The sequence below is a fragment of the Mustela lutreola genome, chromosome 10 (assembly GCF_030435805.1).
Source record: "Mustela lutreola isolate mMusLut2 chromosome 10, mMusLut2.pri, whole genome shotgun sequence".
Classification (NCBI taxonomy): Eukaryota; Metazoa; Chordata; class Mammalia; order Carnivora; family Mustelidae; genus Mustela; species Mustela lutreola.
The window spans coordinates 109,435,381-109,455,688 of NC_081299.1; the positions used below are offsets into that span (position 1 = coordinate 109,435,381).

The 20,308-nt window shown below is 38.7% G+C and overlaps 2 protein-coding genes across 3 annotated transcripts in view; both read left to right on the forward strand.

Moving 5' to 3' along the window:
• The window catches only part of GOLPH3L (golgi phosphoprotein 3 like), a 43,024-nt gene extending 25,378 nt beyond the window's left edge, over positions 1 to 17,646 (forward strand). For both annotated transcript variants that reach the window (XM_059137515.1, XM_059137514.1), the window contains 2 exons: positions 1,017 to 1,131; positions 16,818 to 17,646. In XM_059137515.1, coding sequence (XP_058993498.1) covers positions 1,017 to 1,131; positions 16,818 to 17,245 — 543 coding nt within the window. In that variant the 3' untranslated portion in view covers positions 17,246 to 17,646. The remainder of the gene's footprint in view (positions 1 to 1,016; positions 1,132 to 16,817) is intronic.
• LOC131809982 (keratin, type I cytoskeletal 18-like) lies at positions 2,705 to 4,117 on the forward strand. Its single transcript, XM_059137502.1, has one exon. The coding sequence runs from the start codon at positions 2,777 to 2,779 to the stop codon at positions 4,079 to 4,081; it is 1,305 nt and encodes a 434-aa protein (XP_058993485.1). The 5' UTR covers positions 2,705 to 2,776; the 3' UTR covers positions 4,082 to 4,117.
• Positions 17,647 to 20,308: the final 2,662 nt, after the last annotated feature.

Genomic DNA, 20,308 nt, shown 5'->3' on the forward strand with positions numbered 1-20,308 from the left:
ATTCATGACCCTGAGATCAAGACCTGAGCTAATACCAAGAGTCAGAGGCTTAACCAGCTGAGCCACCCAGGTACCCCTGGGGGGAATGGGAAGATCTGAATAGTGAGACAAGATAAGTATCACTGACAGTTGTGCCATTATCTAACAATTTCAGTTAACCTATAGCAGAGGAATAAATTCAAATATCCATCATCTACAAAATTAGAAGGAGGTTATGGTTTTATCTTTTTTATGTAGAAAAATCACTTTAGCATGCTGTTATTACTCCCTCTATAACTATAACATTATGAAATAGTTTTATATAGGAGGAGAGCAAACATATGGGTCAGGTGAGTCTTTGTTTAACCCTAGTCATGCTCAGATAACCATTAGATTTTTCTCCTCCGTTTATAAGCGAGTCGAGTCCACCATATGAGTTTTACTCCTGTTTCCATTTTTTACTACTTATTTTTTCCACTCATAACATCACTGTCATACTCAGAACTCTACCAAAATGACATTCTTTAGGTATCACCAGGAGGCTCTATCCCCAGTGTGGGGCTTGAACTCACAACCCTGAGATCAAGAGTCACATGCTCTGGCCACATGGGTGGCTCAGTTGGTTATCTGCCTTTGACTCAGGTCATGATCCTGGGGACCTGGGATGGAGCCCCGCATCAGGCTCCCTGCTCACCAGGGAGTCTGCTTCTTCCTGTCCCTCTGCCCCTCCCCCCTGCTCATTTTCTTTCTCACTCTCAAATAAATAAATAAAATATATATTTTTTTAAAGTTGGTATTCCAGACCCAGAGAGTTATTATTGCATATTTTCTACATGATCATTTATATCCAGTTTGTTCCTAGGGTCCACTTCAAATGTTATTTTTGTCCTCTTACTATTATGCCATGCTGGATTTTAAACTTCTTGAATGCTTTGCATTTCCTATAACACTTAACCAATAATCTATATATGCCATACTGAAATATTTTCATTTGAATTAAGTAAATGAACTAGGGACCCTTGACTCTTCCTTTAAAGGTACTTCTAAAGTCAGATAGCCCAACAGGGGATGTTTTGCTGGATGAAACTCTCAAACACATCAAAGCAACTGAACCCACAGAAACCGTCCAGACGTGGATAGAGCTACTCACAGGTAAAATGGTTAAAAAATCCCACACTTTATAATCTTTATCCTACTAGTTCAAGAAAAGGAGTACAGGAATTCAAGCTGCTGGGTAAGAAGTATATGGTTCACTGCATAACTGTATTAAAGAGGGACAGAAAAGGCATGGTTAATCAATACATAGAATTTTCCAAAGTTTCATCTTAGTTCTGCCACCCCACCCCATAAGCTCTCTAACAGTATTCTTCACAAGAAAAATTTCTAACATCTTTATTGATACATAATTCATATACCATATAGTTGACCCATGGAAAGTACACAATTAAATGGATTTTAGTATATTCACACAATTTTGCAACCATCATCACAATCTAAATTTAGAACATTTTCATCACCCCAAAAACAAACCCCATGTTTATTAGCAGTTTTTCCCAAGCCTCCTGTCCTGCTCTAGGCAACCACTAATCTACATTTTGTCTCTATAGATTTGCTTATTCTAGATATTTCATATAAATTTTTTTATATCAACTTTTTTTTATAATTGGCTTAAGATATAATGGTTTTAAGGTTGATCCATGTTTTAGCATGTACCAGTACTTCATCCTCTTTTTTTCCTAAGGGCAAGTTCAAAAACTTTAATATAAATAAGTAGATCTGTGGCATAAAATTTTAGGAGAAAGCAGGACACTTTGAGATCACAACCAGTGTCACCTTCTGTGACAGTTTTTTTAATTGAAATTTTTATTGAGGTATTTGTAGATTTACACGCAGTTATAGGAAATAATATTGAGAGATCCTTTATACACTCTACCCAAAAGCCCCCAGTGAAAACTTTTTACGAAACTGTAGTATAATATGACCCATTGGATATTGACATTGATACTCTCCACCAATCTTATTAGAACTTTCCCAGTTTTACTTTGATTCCTTTTTATCACTAAATAATATTTCATTGTATAGATGTACCACATTTATTCATTGATTAATCAGTTGATAGACATGCAGTTATTTCTGCTTTTAGGCTATTATGAATAATGCTGCTATGAACATTCACAGACATGTTTTTTATGGATGTGTTTTAATTTCTTTGGGGTATATAATTAACTTTATTGTAAAGTACACATAACATAATCTTTATTGTCTTAAACATTAATATATGTATAATTCAGTGACATTAAATACAATCAAGGTTTTATGTAACCATTACCTCTCTTTATACCCAAAGCTTTCTCATCATCCCAAACATCCTTCTTTCTTCCCACCCCCCATTCTCTGGCAATCCTTTTTTTACTTGTTGTCTTTATGAATTTGCCTGTAGTAGGTAACTCAGGTAAGTGGAATCATACAACATTTGTCTTTTTATATGTGTCTTATTTCATTAAGAATAATGTTTTCAGGGGCGCCTGGGTGGCTCAGTGGGTTAAGCCGCTGCCTTTGGCTCAGGTCATGATCTCAGGGTCCTGGGATCGAGTCCCGCATCGGGCTCTCTGCTCAGCAGGGAGCCTGCTTCCCTCTCTCTCTGCCTGCCTCTCCATCTACTTGTGATTTCTCTCTGTCAAATAAATAAATAAAAATCATTTAAAAAAAATAAAAAATAAAAAATAAATTAAAAAAAAAAAGAATAGTTCCTGGCCCGAGCCCGAGTCCTGGCCTCTCATCTTACTCTCCGAACAGCATGAGCTTCACCACCCACTCCACCTTCTCTTCCAACTATCGGTCCCTGGGCTCCATGCAGTCGCCCAGCCACTGGGTCCGGCCTGTCAGCAGCGCGGCCAACGTCTATGCAGGCGCCGGAGGCTCAGGCTCCCGGATCTCTGTATCCCGCTCCACCAGCTTCCGGGGCGGTTGGGGGTCCGGGGGCCTGGCCACGGGGTTGGCCGCCGGGATGGCCAGGGGTCTGGCCGGCATAGGGGGCATGCAGGGCGAGAAGGAGACCATGCAAGACCTGAATGACCGCCTGGCCTCCTACCTGGAGAGGGTGAGGAGCCTGGAGGCAGATAATCAGAGACTGGAGGTGAGAATCCGGGAACACCTGGAGAAGAAGGGACCCCAGGTCAGAGACTGGGGGCATTACTTCAAGACCATCGAGGAGCTAAGGTCTCAGATTTTTGCAAGTTCTGTGGACAATGCCCGCATCGTTCTGCAGATTGACAATGCCCGTCTTGCTGCTGATGACTTCAGAGTCAAGTATGAGACGGAACTGGCCATGCGCCAGTCCGTGGAGAGTGACATCCACGGGCTCCGCAAGGTCATCGATGACACCAATGTCACTAGGCTGCAGCTGGAGACAGAGATTGAGGCTCTCAAGGAGGAGTTGCTCTTTATGAAGAAGAACCATGAGGAGGAAGTAAAGGGTCTACAAAACCAAATTGCCAACTCTGGGTTGACCGTGGAGTTGGATGCCCCCAAGTCTCAGGACCTCAGCAAGATCATGGCAGACATCCGGGCCCAGTATGATGAGCTGGCTCGGAAGAACCGAGAGGAGCTGGACAAATACTGGTCCCAGCAGATTGAGGAAAGCACCACAGTGATCACCACACAGACCTCAGAGATAGGAGAGGCTGAGATGACCCTCACGGAGCTGAGACGTACCTCCCAGTCCTTGGAGATCAACCTGGATTCGATGAGAAACCTGAAGGCCAGCTTAGAGAACAGCCTCAGGGAGGTCGAAACCCGCTACGCCATGCAGATGGAGCAGCTCAACGGGGTCCTGCTGCACCTGGAGTCTGAACTGTCCCAGACCCGGGCAGAGGGGCAGCGCCAGGCCCTGGAGTACGAAGCCCTGTTGAATGTCAAGGTCAAGCTGGAGGCTGAGATAGCTACCTACCGTCGCCTGCTGGAAGATGGGGAGGACTTCAATCTCAGTGACGCCCTGGACAGCAGCAGCTCCATGCAAACCATCCAGAAAACCACTACCCGCAAGATTGTGGACGGCAAGGTCGTGTCTGAGACCAATGACACCAAAGTTCTGAGGCGTTGAGGGAGCAGAAGCAGGGTACACTTTGGGGAGCAGGAGGCCAATAAAAAGTTTGAAGGTCAAAAAAAAAAAAAAAAGAGAGAATAATGTTTTCACGACCTGGTCATGTGGTAATATACATCAAAATCTCATTCCTTTTTATGGCCAAATAATAATCCATTGTTTGAATCTGCCTTTTTTTTTTTTTTTTTTTCATCTGTTGATGGACCCTTGGGTTGTTTCTGCCTTTTAGCTATTGTGGATAATGCTGCTATGAACATTAATATACAAATATCTATTCAAGTCCCTGCTTTCCATTCTTTAAGATACATACCTAGGAGTAGAATTTCTGGGTAGTAAGATAGTTCTATGTTTTGAGAAACCACAAAACTATTTTCTATGGAGAAAATACCCTTTTATACTTTTACCAGCCTTACATGGGGGTTCCAGTTTTTCAACATTGTCATCAACACTTACTCTATTTTTTGTTTTAGTTTGTTTTTTATTGTAGCTCCCCTAGTAGGCATGAAGGGATATCTCTTTGTTGGTTTGATTTGCATTTCCTAATGACCAATGATGAGCCTTTTCCCTAATGACCAATGATAAGCATCTTTTCATAGGTTAATGGCCATTTGTATATCTTCTTTGGAAGAATGTCTATTCAAGTCCTTTGCCCTTTTTTTTTTTTTTAAAGATTTTATTTATTTATTTGACAGACAGAGATCACAAGTAAGCAAAGAGGTAGGGAGAGAGAGGGGGAAGCAGACTCCCCGCCAAGTGGAGAGCCAATGAGGAGCTCGATCCCAGGCCCGAGATCAAGACCTGAGCCTAAGGCAGCGGCTTTAGCCCACTGAGCCACCCAGGCGCCCTGCCCATTTTTTTTAATTGGGTTCTATTGTTACTGTTTTTGTTTAACGATTTTATTTATTTATTTGAGAGAGAGAGTGTGTGCACATTAGCGAACACACAGAGAGAGGGAAAAACAGACTCCCCACTGAGTAGGGAGCCCAATGCAGGACTCAACCTCAGGACCCCAAAATCATGTCCTAAGCCAAAGACGGACAACTTAACCAACTGAGCCACCCTGATGGCTCCCTGTTATTGTCATTATTGTTGAGTTTTAGAAGTTCTTATATTTTCTGGATATTAATCCCTTACCGGATCTGTCATTTACCAATATTTTCTCCTATTCTGTAGGTTGTCTTTTCAACTTCTTTGATAGTAGTCCTAGATGCATAAAAATTCTTAATTTTTATGAAATCCAGTTTATCTATTTTTTTCTTTTGTTGCCTGCTCTTTTGGCCTCATATCCATGAAAAGACTGCCCTTTCCCCATTGAATAGTCTTAGCAACCTTGTTGAAAATCAGTTGGTCATAGATGTGAGGATTTATTTCTGGGCTGTCTGTTCTGTTGCATTGATCTATGTTTGTCCTATGCCAATACCATACTGTTTTACTTACTATAGCTTTATAGTAAGTTTGAAGTTGGGAAGTATGAGTCCCACAACTTTATTCTTTTTCAAGTTTATTTTGGGGGAGCCTGGGTGGCTCAGTGACTTAAGCCTCTGCCTTTGGCTCAGGTCATGATCTCAGGGTTCTAAGAATGAACCCCAAGCCCCACATCAGGCTTTCTGCGCAGCAGGGAGCCTGCCTCCCCCCTCTCTCTGCCTGCCTCTCTGCCTACTTGTGATCTCTCTGTCAAATAAATAAATAAATTATTTTTAAGAAATAAAATTAATTAAATTAAAGTAAGATTATTTTGGCTATCCTGGGTCTCACGTAATTCACTCACTGTGTGAATTTGAGAATTGGCTTTTCCATTTTGGTGGGAAAGGCTATTAGAATTTTATTAGGGACTGTGTTGAACCTATAGATCTCCTTGAGTGATATTGATATCTTAACAATGTCAAGTCTGCCTGTCAATCAGAATGGGATGTCTTTCCATCTTTAATGTTTTTCAGCAATATTTTATAGTTTTCAGCATATAAATCTTTCACCTCCTTGGTGAGCCTTATTCCTAAGTATTTAATTCTTTTAGACACTATTATAAATGGAACTACTTTCTTTCTTTTTTTTTTTTAAAGATTTTATTTATTTATTTGACAGAGAGAAATCACAAGTAGAGGAGAGGCAGGCAGAGAGAGAGAGGGAAGCAGGCTCCCTGCCGAGCAGAAAGCCCGATGCGGGACTCGATCCCAGGACCCTGAGATCATGACCTGAGCCGAAGGCAGCAGCTTAACCCACTGAGCCACTCAGGCACCCTGGAACTACTTTCTTAATTTCCTTTGTTCTTTACCAGTATGTAGAAACAACTGATATTTCTGTGTTTTTCTTGTCCCCTGTACCTTAGCTGAATTAGTTTATTAGCTCTAGTAGCATTTTTGTGCTTTCTTTGGGATTTTCTTTACAGTTAACTCTTGAACAACATGGGTTTGAACCATGCAGGTCCATGTATACATGGATTTTTTTTTTTTTGCAATAAATACAGAACATTACTCTAAATGTATTTTCCTTAAGATTTTCTTAGTATTTCATTTTTTGTAACTTAGTTTATTATAAGAATACAGTATTTAATACATATGTAAATATGTGTTAATTGACTATGTTATCAATAAGGCTTTCAGTCTAGGCTATTAGTAGTTAAGTTGCTTTGGTATTTTTTTTAAGATTTTATTTATTTATTTAACAGACAGAGATCACAAGCAGGCAGAGAGGCAGGGAGAGAGAGACGGGGGGGAAGCAGGCTCTGCGCTAAGCAGAGAGCCTGACGCAAGGCTCGATCCCAGGACCCTGAGATCATGACCCAAGCCAAAGGCAGAGGCCTAACCCACTGAGCCACCCAGGTGCTTCAGTAGTTAAGTTTTTAAGGAATTAAAAGTTACACACAGATTTTAGACTGTGCAGGGTTTTGACACCTCTAACTCCCAGGTTGTTCAAGGGTCAGCTTGGATCATGTCATATGCAAATATAGTTTTATTTTCCTTCCCAATCTGGATGACTTTCATCTTTTTTCCCTTCTTAATAGCTCAGGTTTGACTAGCAGTGGTGAAAGCCGTCATCCTTACGTTGTTCATGACCTCTGAGGAAAAGCTTTTCACTGTTTTTCACTATGTGAATGTGACAAATGTTTCACTATTGAATGGGACAGTAGCTATGGATTTTTCATAAATATCCTTTATGATTGGGCGCCTGGGTGGCTCAGTGGGTTAAGCCGCTGCCTTCGGCTCGGGTCACGATCTTAGGGTCCTGGGATCGAGTCCCATATCGGGCTCTCTGCTCAGCAGGGAGCCTGCTTCCCTCTCTCTCTCTCTCTGCCTGCCTCTCTCTCCATCTACTTGTGATCTCTCTCTGTCAAATAAATAAATAAAATCTTAAAAAATATATATATATATCCTTTATGATGTTGAGAAATTTTCCTTTCATCCCTAGTTTTCTGGGAGTTTTTAATCATGAAAGTATGTTCTTTTTTTTTTTCTTTGAAAGTGTCTTCATTTTTCCCAAATGTCTTTTCTGAGTCAAATGAGATGACTATATGGCTTTTTTCTTTCACTCTATTAATGTGATATATTACATTATTTGATTATTTTTTATTGAGGTATAACTGACATAGAACATTACATTCATTTAAGGTTTAGAACATATTGATTCTGGATTCAGGATTGGCGTATATTGTGTCGTGATCACAATATGTCTACTTAACATCCATCACCACATATAGTTACACATTTTTTTTCTTGTGTTGAGAAATTTTAAGATCTCTCTTAGCAACTTTCAAATATACAATACAGTGTTATTAACCACAGTCACTGCACTGTGTATTACATCCCTAGGAATTATTTATTTTATAACTGGAAGTTTTTAGCATTTGACTACATTCACCCATTTTTGCCCTCCATCCCTTGCTTCTGGCAACCATCACTCTGTTCTCTGTATCTGTGAGCTTTTGGTTTTGTGTTTTGGGTTTGTTTTATTTTTTTAAGATTTTACTTTTAAGTAATCTTTACACTCACTGTGGAGCTTAGACTTACAGCCCTGAGATCAGGAGTCACATGTTCCCCTGACTGAGTTAGCCAGGTACCCCATTTGGGTTTTTGTTTTTTAGATCATTTTGAGATCATTACAGTATTTGTCTTTCTCTGTCTCACTCATTTCACTTAGCATAATGCCCTCAGGTTCCATCCATGTTGTTGCAAAATGTCACGTTTTTTTTAATGACTGAATATTTCATTGTGTGTGGTGTATGTATGTATATGTATGTGTGTGTGTATATATATATACATATATGTGTATGTATATGTACATACATACACACACATTTTCTTTATCCATTCATCTATTGATGGACATATACAATAGCCTCAGCTATTATAAATAATGCTTTAGTTAACATCAGAGTGCATGTATCTTTTCCAGTTAGCATTTTCATTTTCTTTGAATAAATATCCAGAAGTGGAATGGCTGGATCACATGATATTTCTATTTTTAACATTTTAGGAACTTCCATACTGTTTTCTGTAGTGGCTGCACCAATTTACGTTCTCACCAACAGTGCACAAATGCTGTCTGTTTTCCACATCCTCTTTAACACTTGTTATTTTTTGTCTTTTTTGTAATAGCCACTCCAAAAGGTGTGAGGTGATATTTCACTGTGAATTGATTTGCACATCCATGGTGATTAGTGATATTGAGCACTTTTTCATGTGTCTGTTGGCCATCTTTATATTTTCTTTGAAAAAAGTATTCCAATCCTTTCTCCATTTGATTTTCTTATGTTACATTCCTGGGTTGAATTTAACTTGCTCATGGTGAATAATCCTTTTAATATGCTGTTGTTTTCAATTTGCTAATATTTTATTAAGGATTTTTGCATCTATATTCATAAGGGGTTTTGGTCTATAATGTGACTAAGATGAGTCTCTTATAGATACATATAGTTGGTTGATGTTTTTTAACCCATTCTGCCAGTCTTTGTCTTGTAGTTGAATTGCTTAATCTGTTTACATTTAAAGTAATTACTCATGGGGTGCCTGGGTGGCTCATTGGTTAAGTGTCTGCCTTTAGCTCAGATCACGATCCCAGGGTCCTGAGATCAAGCCCCATGTTGGGCTCAGGGAGCCTGCTTCTTCCTTTCCCTTGGCCCCTTCCCCCTACTCATTCTCTCTTGCTCAGTCTCTCTCAAATAAATAATAAATAAAATCTTTTAAAAATAATTAAATAAAAATAATTACTCCTAAAGAGATAACTTCTGGCATTTTGCTGTTTCTTTTCTATATGACCTATAACTTTTGTCTCTCATTTCCTATATTACTATCTTCTTTTGTGTTTAGGCGATTTTTTGTAGTGAAACATTTGTATTCCTGCTCATTTTTTTTCATGTAGATATTTTCTTTATTGTTAATGTAGACTTTAATATCCTAAAGTTTTAACAACCTAATTTGATTTTATACCAACTTTAATAACATAAAAACTCTGCTCCAGGGCGCTGGGTGGCTCAGTGGGTAAAGCCTCCGCCTTTGGCTCAGGTCATGGTCTCAGTGTCCTGGGATCAAGCCCTGCCTCGGGCTCTCTGCTCAGCCAAGAACCTGATTCCCCTGCGCTCTCTGCCTGCCTCTGTGCCTACTTGTGACCTCTCTCTTTGTCAAATAAATAAATAAAAGCTTTAAAAAAAAAATTCTGCGCCTATAAAGCTCTATCCCACCCTCTTTATATTTTGATCTCACAGATTATATCTTTATACACTGTGTGCCCAGTAACATAGATTAAGCGTTTTTAATGTATTTATCTTTTATTTTTTAAAATTTATTTATTTATTTATTTGCCAGAGAGAGAGATCACAAGTAGACAGAGGCAGGCAGAGAGAGAGTAGGAAGCAGGCTCCCTGCCAAGCAGAGAGGCTGATTCGGGGCTTAATCCCAGGACCCTAAGATCATGACCTGAACTGAAGGCAGAGGCTTAACCCACTGAGCCACCCTGAATTTATCTTTTAAAGCTTATAGGGATGCCTGGGTGGCTCAATTAGTTGGGTGTCCGACTCTTGATTTCAGCTTGGGTCTTGATCTTGGAGTTGTGGGACCAAGCCCCAAGTCAGTTCCATGCTAAGCAAGGAGTCTGCTTGCGATTCTCTCCCTCTTCCTCTGCCCCTCCCCCTGCTCATGCTTACTCACTTGCACTTTCTCTTTCAAATAAATCTTAAAAAAAAAAAAAAAAAGAAGCATATGGAAAATTAAAAGGAGTGTACAAACCAATACCACATTTTATATTTATACATGTATTTACCTTTATCGGAGATCTTTATTTCTTCATATTGCTTCTAGTTACTGTCTGGCTTCCCTTCATTTCAACCTGCAGGACTCCTTTTTAGTATTTATTTCTTTCTTTTTTTTTTTTTTTTTTTTTAAGATTTATTTATTTGTCTTAGAGTGTGGGCTTGAGCTGAGGAAGGACAGGGGGAGAGGGAAAGAAGCAGATTCAATGCTGAGCATGGAACCTGATGTAGGGCTTGATCTCACAATCCTGAGATTACAACCTGAGCCTAAAGAAAGACCGAGCCCCTCCTTTTTAGTATTTCTTGCAGGGTAAGTCTAGTGGCAAAAGACTTCCTGGGTTTTTGTTCTGTAAGAAAGTCTTAATTTCTGCCTCATTTTTGAAGTACAGTTTTCCTGAATATAGAATTCTCATTTGATGGTTTTTTTTTTCTTTTATATCTTTAAATATATCAGCCCACTGCCTTCTGGCCTCCAAATTTTTTGATGAGAAATCTGTTGATATTACTAAGGATCCCTTGTATGTGATGACTCACTTCTCTCTTCCTGCTCTTAAGATTCTTTATCTTCGGCCTTTGATAATTGATTATAATATGTCTCAGTATGGATGCTTTAATCTAACATTGAGTTCATTAAGCTTCTTTGATTTGTAGATTCATGTCCTTTGTCAAATTTGGAATTTTTTTTTTCAAAGATTTTATTTATTTATTTGACAGAGAGAAATCACAAGTAGACGGAGAGGCAGGCAGAGAGAGAAGGAAGCAGGCTCCCTGATGAGCAGAGAGCCCGATGCGGGACTCGATCCTAGGACCCTGAGATCATGACCTGAGCCGAAGGCAGCGGCTTAACCCACTGAGCCACCCAGACGCCCCTGGAATTTTTTTTTTTTAAGATTTTATTTATTCATTTGACAGATAGAGATCACAAGTAGGCAGAGAGGCAGGCAGAGAGAGAGGTAGAAGCAGGCTTCCCGCTGAGCAGAGAGCCCGATGTGGGGCTCAATCCCAGGACCCTGAGATCATGAACTGAGCTGAAGGCAGAGGCTTTAACCCACGGAGCCACCCAGGCGCCCCAAATTTGGAATGTTTTGAGCCATTATTTCTTCAGATAGTCTTTCTGGCCCCTTTCTATTCTCGTCCTGGGATTCTCACAATGCATGTATTTGTCCATTTGATGATGTACTGGAAGTCCCTTAGGTTCTGTTTACTTTTTCTCATTTGTTTTCTTTCTGTTCCCCAGACTATATAATTTCAGTTTCCTATATTTGAGTTTGTTAATTCTTTTTCTACCTACTTAATTCTGCTTTTGAGCCCTATATATGTATTTTCCATTTCAGCTATTATTTAAGCTCCAGACTTTCTTTTTGGTTCCTTTTCTTGATTTCTGTCTCTTTATTAATATTCTCATTTTGTTCATATGTTGTTTCCCTGTCTTTATCCATGTGTTCTCTTAGCTCTTTTAACATCTTAAGACAGTTGTTTTCAAGTCTTTGTCTAGTAAATTTGATATCTATACTTTCTGAGGAACATATTATGTCCATTTCTTCTGTTTCTTTGAATGTATAATACTTTCCTCTTTCTTTGTATGCTTCATGTGTTGTTTTGTTTTTTCTTAAAAATGGAACATTTGATTCTTACAATGTGGTGATTTTGGAAATCAGATTCTCCCCTTTCCCCAGTGTTTGCTGTTGCACAGTGTCTTCGTGCTGTAGATCAGACTAAGGAGAAAGCTTCAGACTTGGGGTTTTTGTGAGGTTACATCTTATCCTGAGCAAGGATACATTTTTTAATGTAAAAACTGAAACAGCCCCACAGTGCTTATCTTTTATATTCTTTATATCCCTGCCCCTTTTGCTGGTAGGGATTTGAACAGTGGCAGCCAGCTTCTAATTTCATGTCAGCCATGAGCAACTACAGTCCATAATCAGAACACAGATCCTGATATTTCAGGGACAAGGTTCTTATTGCCCACCCTGATTCCAGCAAGCTGCACCAAAACCAGATTGCTCCCCCTGTGGGTTCCTTTCACGGGGCTGGGAGGTAGAGGCTAAGTTGCCACTATTGTGCTGATAGCTGAAATTGGCCAATATGAACCACATTTTGCCACTCAAGCCTTGGCCTGGAACCTATAAGCATTCAAATAGATTCCAGAGTTCCAAATAGTTATTAAAAGGATATATTCTAGGGGCTCCTGAGTGGCTCAGTCAGTGAGGCGTCCCCTCTTGATCTCAGCTCAGGTCTTGATCTCAGGATTGTGAGTGCAACCCCTGTGTTGGACTCCACCCTGGGCATGGAGCCTAATTTTAAAAAAGAGAGAGAGAGAGAGAGAAAGATTCTAGGCTCTAGTATAATTGTTGTCTAGGTGAAGAGGTGAGTGTCGGCACTTCCTACTCTCATCATCTCTGATGTCATACCTCAATTATCAACAACTTAAATAACCTTATCATCTATGTCCAGTTGAGTTTGTCATTAGGGCCCATTTCAAATATTATTTTTGTTTCCCCACTATCACCCCATACTAGATTTTTTTTTTTAAGATTTTATTTATTTATTTGACAGAGAGAGATCATAAGTAGGCAGAGAGAGAGGAAGGGAAGCAGGCTCCCTGCAGAGCAGAGAGATCGATGCGGGACTCGATCCCAGGACCCTGAGATCACGACCTGAGCCGAAGGCAGCAGCTTAACACACTGAGCCACCCAGGCGCCCCACCCCATGCTAGATTTTAAACACCTTAAGGACAGGGATGGGGCCAGTTTTTCAAAGTGGCTACACCACTGTATATTTCCACACCAATGTATGAGTTTTCATTCTTCCACATTCTCATCAATACTTGTTACTCTCTGCCTTTTTTATTTTCTCTATCCTAAAGAGTAGTAGTATATCATTGTGATTTTTTTTTGGATTTTCCTAACACTAATGATGTATATTTTCTTTGGAGAATTGTCTATTCAGATACTTCACCTACTTTTTTTTCTTTTTTTTTTTTTTTTTTTTTAAAGATTTTATTTATCCATCTGACAGAGAGAAATCACAAGCAGACAGAGAGGCAGGCAGAGAGAGAGAGAGGGAAGCAGGCTCCTTCCGAGCAGAGAGCCCGATGCGGGACTCGATCCCAGGACCCCGAGACCACGACCCGAGCCGAAGGCAGCGGCCCAACCCACTGAGCCACCCAGGCGCCCTACTTTTTTTTCTTTTTAAAGATTTTATTTATTCACTTGACAGAGAGAGAGATCACAAGTAGGCAGGGAGGCAGGCAGAGAGAGAGGAGGAAGCATGCCCTCCTTGGAGCAGAGGGCCCGATGCGGGGCTCGATCCCAGGGTTGGGATCGTGACCCAAGCCAAAGGCAGGGGCCTTAACCCACCCAGGCACCCCCACCTACTTTTTAATTAGGTTTACCATTTCTACTATTGAGTTGTACTTTTCAAATATATTCTAGACACAAATCTCATCATATACAGGATTTGCAAAACTTTTCTTCCATTCTGTCTTTTTACTTCTTGAGAGTGTCTTTCAAAGCATAAAATTTTCAATTTTAATACTTTACAATTAATCTTTTTTTCTTTTATTACTTGTGTAATATCTAAGAAATGATTGCTTAACCCAGCATCATGAAGATTTATCCCTGAGGTGCCTGGGTGGCTCAGTCGTTTAAGCATTTGCCTTTGGCTCAGGTCATGATCCTGGGGTTGGGGAATGGGGAATTGAGCCCTGCATTGGGCTTTCGGCTCAGTAGGGAGTGTGCTTCTCCCTTTCCCTCTGCCCCTCCCCCTCCCACTCATGTATTCTCTCTTGCACACACGTGCTCTTTCTCTCTCTCTCAAATAAATAGAATCTTTTTTAAAAATTTATTCCCACATTTTCTTCTAAGAAATTATAGCTTTGTGTATTTCATTTAGGTCTATTGTCTATTTTGAGTTAATTGTATATGTTATGGGGTAGAGCTCCAACTTCAGTCTTTTGCATGAAGATATAAATACAGTTGTCCTGGCACTGTTTGTCCTAACACTGTTCTGTTCCCTATGATTTATCTTGGTACCATTGTCAAAAATTATTTGACCATAAATGTATGGGTTTATTTTCAAATTCTATCTTTGATCTATATGTCTATTCTTATGTAGTAACACACACTCTTGATTATTGCAGGTTTTGTTTTTTTGTTGTGGTTTTTTTAAATATTGGTTTTATAGTAGTTTTGAAATCAGGAAGTGCAAGTCCTCCAACTTTATTCTTCTTTTTCAAGATTTTTTGGCTATGCTGGATCTTTTACATTTCCATATGAATTATAGAATTAGCTTGTCAATTTCTGTAATAAAGCAAGGAAGGATTTTAATAGGAATTGTATTGAATCTGTAGATCAATTTGAGGGAGTATTGGTACCTTAATAATATTGTTTTCCAATCCATGAACATGGGATGTCTTTCCATTTATTTAGATAATCTTTATTTCTTTCAATGATATTTTGTAATTTTTTATTGTATAAGTCTTACACTACTTTTGTTAAATATATTCCTATATCTGTTCTTTTTGATGCTATTATGAATATAATTGTTTTCTTAATTTTATTTTCAGATTATTTGTTGCTAATGAATAGAAATTCTATTGACTTGTATATTAATCTTGTATCCTGCGACCTTTCTGAATGTATTTGTTGCAGTAGTTTAAGTGGATTCCTTAGATTTTTCTGTATACAAGATTTGTATATGAGGTCATGTCATCTGAAAATAAAAATAGCTTAACTTCTTCCTGTCTGATCTGAATGTTTTTATTTCTTTTTCTTGCCTAATTGCCCTGGCTAGAATCTCCAGTGCTAAATAGAAGTGATGAAAATAGCATTTTTTGTCTTGTGCCTGATCTTAGCAGGCATTGCTAAGTGCCTTTTTCATCATTAAGTATGAAACTAGTTGCGGGTTCTTTGTAAATGCCTTCTGTCAGGTTGAGGAAGTGTCTACCTATTCCTAGTTTGTTGAGTGTTTTTATCATGTATGCATGTTAGATTTTGTCAGATACTTTTTGTGTCTTGATTGAGATGGTCATTTGGTTTTTGCTTTTCATTCTATTGATATGATGTGTTACATAATTGAATTTTTGGATATTAAAACAACCTTGCATTTCTGGGTAGGTCCTGCCTAATTTTGTTACATGGTGTTTATTACATGTTGCTGGATTTTTTTTTTTTTTTTAGTATTTTGTGGAATATTTTTGTACCTATATTCATAAGGGATATTGGTCTATAGTTTTCTTGTGATGTCTTTGTCTAGTTTTGATATCAGAGTAACACTTAAGGAAGTGTTCCCTTCTCTTCTGTTTTTTTTTTTTGAAAGAGTTTGTGAAGAATTATTTATAAGTATTCTTTAAACATTTGATAAAATTACCAATAACCCATCTTAACTACACTTTTTGGGGGGAGTTTAAAATTACTTATTCAATCTATTTACTGTTACAGATATATTCAGATTTTCTTGAGTCAGTTTAGGTAATTTGTGTGTTTCAAGGAATTTGTCCATTTCTTCTAGGTTATCTAATTTGTGGCATACTATTGTTTATAGTATCCTCTTACTGCCTTTTTTATTTCTTTAAGGTCAGTGGTGGTGCTTCCTCTTTCATTCCTAATTTTAGTAATTTGAGTCTTCTCTCTTTTTTTCTTGGTCCATCTAGGTTTGTCAATTTGTTGATCTTTTCAATGAACAACTTTGATTTTATTGGTTTCCTCTGTTGTTTTCATTGTTTCTGTCTATCTCCTATCTAATCTTTATTATTTCCTTTCTTTTGCTTCTTTCATGTTTAATATGCTCTTCTTTTTCTACTTTTTTAAGGTAGAAAGTTAGGTTATTGATTTGACATCTCCTCTTCTTTCTTTCTTTTTTTTTTTTTTTTTAGATTTTACTTATTCATTTGACAGAGAGAAACACGAAACACAGTGAGAGAGGGAACACAGCAGGGGGAGTGGGGAGAGAGAAGCAGGCTTCCCTCTGAGCAGGGAGCCCGATGTAGGGCTTGATCTCAGGACCCTCGTCGAAAGTAGAAGCTTAACGACTGAGCCACCCAGGTGCCCTGACATCTCCCTGATTTATCATTTGGGGTCATAAATTGCTCTATTGGCACTGCTTTAAGTTGCAGCCCATAATTTTGATCTGTTGTGTTTTCATTTTCATGCAACTCAAAGTATTTTTTAAATTTCCCTGTGATTTCTTTTTTGACCAATTGGTTATTTAGGAATATGTTGTTTAATTACCATATTTTTGAATTTCCCAAATTTTTGTCTATTAATTTCTAATTTAATCTGTTTTGGTTGGATAGTATTCTTTGGATGCTTTCAGTTCTTTTAAGTTTATTGAGGCTGATTTTATGGCCTGACATATGGTCTATCTTGGAGGATGTTCCATGTGCACTTGAGAAGGGTATGTATTCTGCTGTTAGGATGGAATGTTCTGTAGATGTCTTGATAGGTCTAGTTGGCTTATAGGGTTGTTCAAGTCTTCTGTTTTTTTTCCCCAAAGGTGAGACATGGAACCCCTTCAAATTACAGTACCAGCTGAGAAATGTAAGAGAGCGAATTGCAAAGAACCTAGTAGAAAAGGGTATTCTAACCACTGAGAAGCAGAATTTCCTCCTATTTGACATGACTACTCATCCAGTGACCAATACAACAGAGAAACAGCGACTAGTGAAAAAACTTCAAGATAGTGTCCTAGAGCGGTGGGTAAATGACCCTCAGCGTATGGACAAGCGAACACTAGCACTCCTGGTGCTAGCCCACTCCTCTGATGTGCTAGAGAATGTCTTCTCCTCTCTGACAGATGACAAGTATGATGTGGCAATGAATCGAGCCAAGGACCTAGTAGAACTGGACCCTGAAGTGGAGGGGACAAAGCACAGTGCCACAGAGATGATATGGGCTGTGCTGGCAGCCTTTAATAAATCCTAAAGCCAGTGGATGGGTTTCTTCTTTTTCCCCTGCTGGCTGGTGACTGTCAGAGACACCACACTGAGTTTTGTGTGATGAGATGTTTTTCATCATTTCTTTTTTCCTTCTCTTGGATCAGACTTGTGATTTGGGGATAGCAGCTTCAGTGCTTCTCCATAAACTTTAGCTATTGTAAACATACTTTATTTCTCCTAATTTTTCCACTACAGAGGTGAATAAACTAGGTCAATCCACATATATCCAATAATCATTTTCTCTCATTTCTTGTTTTACTTTCATCAGTATGCTTTTGGATAAGCAGGAATATCTAAGTGGGATTTGGAGTTCTCCGGTCAGAAAATGTGAATGAGATCTAAAGCAAACCATTTATTAAATCTTTTAAAGTTTGTTAAAAAAAAAAATTTGTTTTCTGTCCTTTTTTTTTTTCTTTTAAAGTAGACTCCATGCCCTGAGATTAAGAGTCACATACTCTACCAACTGAGCCAGACTCCCCTGTTAAATACATGTTTTCACAGCCTTTGTCTCTCAGGCTCTATTAAGTAATGTAGTTATTGTAATAGCTGTCTCTTTGAATAAGGGGCAGTGGAAATAATGCTAATATTTGGGGCAGCTGGTCTCTGGGATTGTATGTCCCACTAATGATTTTTTCATTTTTCCTTTTCTAACCTAATGAGAATATTGCAAATTTGATTGCCTGTTCTCACAGCCTAGAATCAGAAATATATTCTATATTCTCTCTTAGCATTACCCTACCACCTCATTCATTAGGACAAAGTCTGAATAATTAAAAAAAAAAAAAAAGTATCTCTCATGTCCATGTATCTCATGTCCTTCAGTCAGCAGTATGATTTACAAGGGAGGGAGGCAGCATGAGAATTTCCACCCATTAGCACATGACTGTCCTGATTCCTCCAGATTACAAGTCTCTGATTGAATTGAGGAAGTTATTAATTTCAGTTGCTGAATAGCAGCATCCTGAGTCCAGAAACTCCATCTAAATTCAAGATTGTTCTTGTTCCCTATTTTCAACTTACTTTGTAAATTGATAGATTCTGTCTATATTTAAGCATTTTAGGAGTATTTTTGTCCATATATAATCCACAGTTATCCTCCTAGTTGTTAGTCTTGTTTCAACACAGCCATCTATCTACCCAAATCTCTAAAAAGTTTCAATTTTTTCAATTCAGTGGTGAGTGCAAAGAGAAGATGAAGACAGATCCTATTGGAAGTGTAATTTGGTGTCAAAAGCTTGCGGATGCAAAGTCCTAGTGTTTTTGGAAAGCATTTATTAAGCTAAATTTTTTAATGGATCATGCCTCTTGACCATTACATAGAAACATTGTCAGAGGGCTAATACAGCCAACCCAGACCTGATATCAGATCTTCAGTTATTAAATGAATGATTGTAACTTTCATCTCCCCTAAACTTGTTTAGCCCCACAGAATTCCCCAACTCAATTAACTCAATTAAGTTTGTCACTTCAGGTAGTGCTTATGTGAGTAGAGATACAAATTTTAGTGTGAAATGAATTCTAAATGTGAGCCTGAGTAGAGTTTCCATGTGGTTCTCTGAAAGTACAAAAAGCAGTCCATGTATTGTATCTACCTGACTTAGTTTTCCTTTCCATTTGAACAATTCAGCACGAATTGAAACCAGGTTTTCCTGTGGAAAGTATCAGCTTGATTGGGGGGATGGGGAGTAGACATTGAATTGAGTTCTTTCTTGCAACTCTTGGTCAGTGTTTATTTTTATATTGTATCTCAATGAGGATGTCTTCAGTTTGAATCTGTATTCACTGCAAAACACCTTCTCCTTTAATGCATATGGCCTTCACATTTCTGTATAATAAATATCAATTATTGGTTCTCTGGTTTTACTACTTCATTTTTTTTTTTTAACTTCAGTCATTTTAATTGGAAATAAGAACATTCCACACAAGGCCAATAACACTATCCCTTTACACCAGGAGACCATCCTGTTTCATCCTGTGTAGAAAATTAGGAATACACAAATAGAGTTGTGACATATAAGCTGGGGGGCAGGGCACATCAAGACTAATCTGAAGAGCAGCTAATGTTGTAGTCTGAATAGTGTCTTTTTCTCAATCAAAATAATTTACCCAATTATAACATTATTATCATGAAGAAAAGAATTATGTTTTACTTGCAAGTGACACCTAAGCTAACCTAAGAGCTGGAAGTCTTAAATTGGCAACACAGCTAACATACCTCACTGTGACAGAGTTAAGAGTATGGTGTCTCTCCCAATTAGATGGAGACCCCGAATGTGAGGCAGCCTGATAGGGTGGAATCTGGGGGTGCATGTGGTGAAAAGATTTCACCTGAAGCAGAACAAAGGAGATAGAAGCTTATTGAATACACTGCAAGGGAGTGGTGGGCAGGACAGCAAAGCAGAGACTGTGGGTACTCTATTTAAAGGGAGGTGGTGAGGGGATATGGGAATATAGGGAATTTTCCCTTTTTAGGTAATTGTGCCTGGTTGTAAGTAGCCCATTGGTTAGCTAGGGCCTTTGGATATTTTGAGGTGGCTCACCTGAGATGGACCTGTCTGTATTCAGGGGGTTATGGTGGGCCATTCTGCCTTGCTCAAATTTCCATTGCTCAAGCCTGTTGCCTAAAAGTGGCATCTACAAAAAGCTAATTGTGCTTGTGGGGTGCCTGGGTGGCTCAGTGGGTTAAGCTTCTACCTTCAGCTCAGGTCATGATCTCAGGGTCCTGGAATCAAGTCCTGCATCAGGCTCTCTGCTCGGCAGGGAGCCTGCTTCCTCCTCTCTCTCTCTCTCTGCCTGCCTCTCTGCCTACTTGTGATCTCTCTCTGTCAAATAAATAAAATCCTAAAATAATAATAATAATAATAATAATAATAATAATAATTGTGCTTGTAATTGGCTTATTGTTCTTCCCTTCTATATAATGTCTACAGCACAGGGGACAATAAGAAATATATTTACTAGAATTGTTTATACTTGTTTATTTTATTTCAAGCAAAGCATTGTTACCTTTATGTAATGTTTTTCAAAATGTGGTGCAAAGAGTACTGTA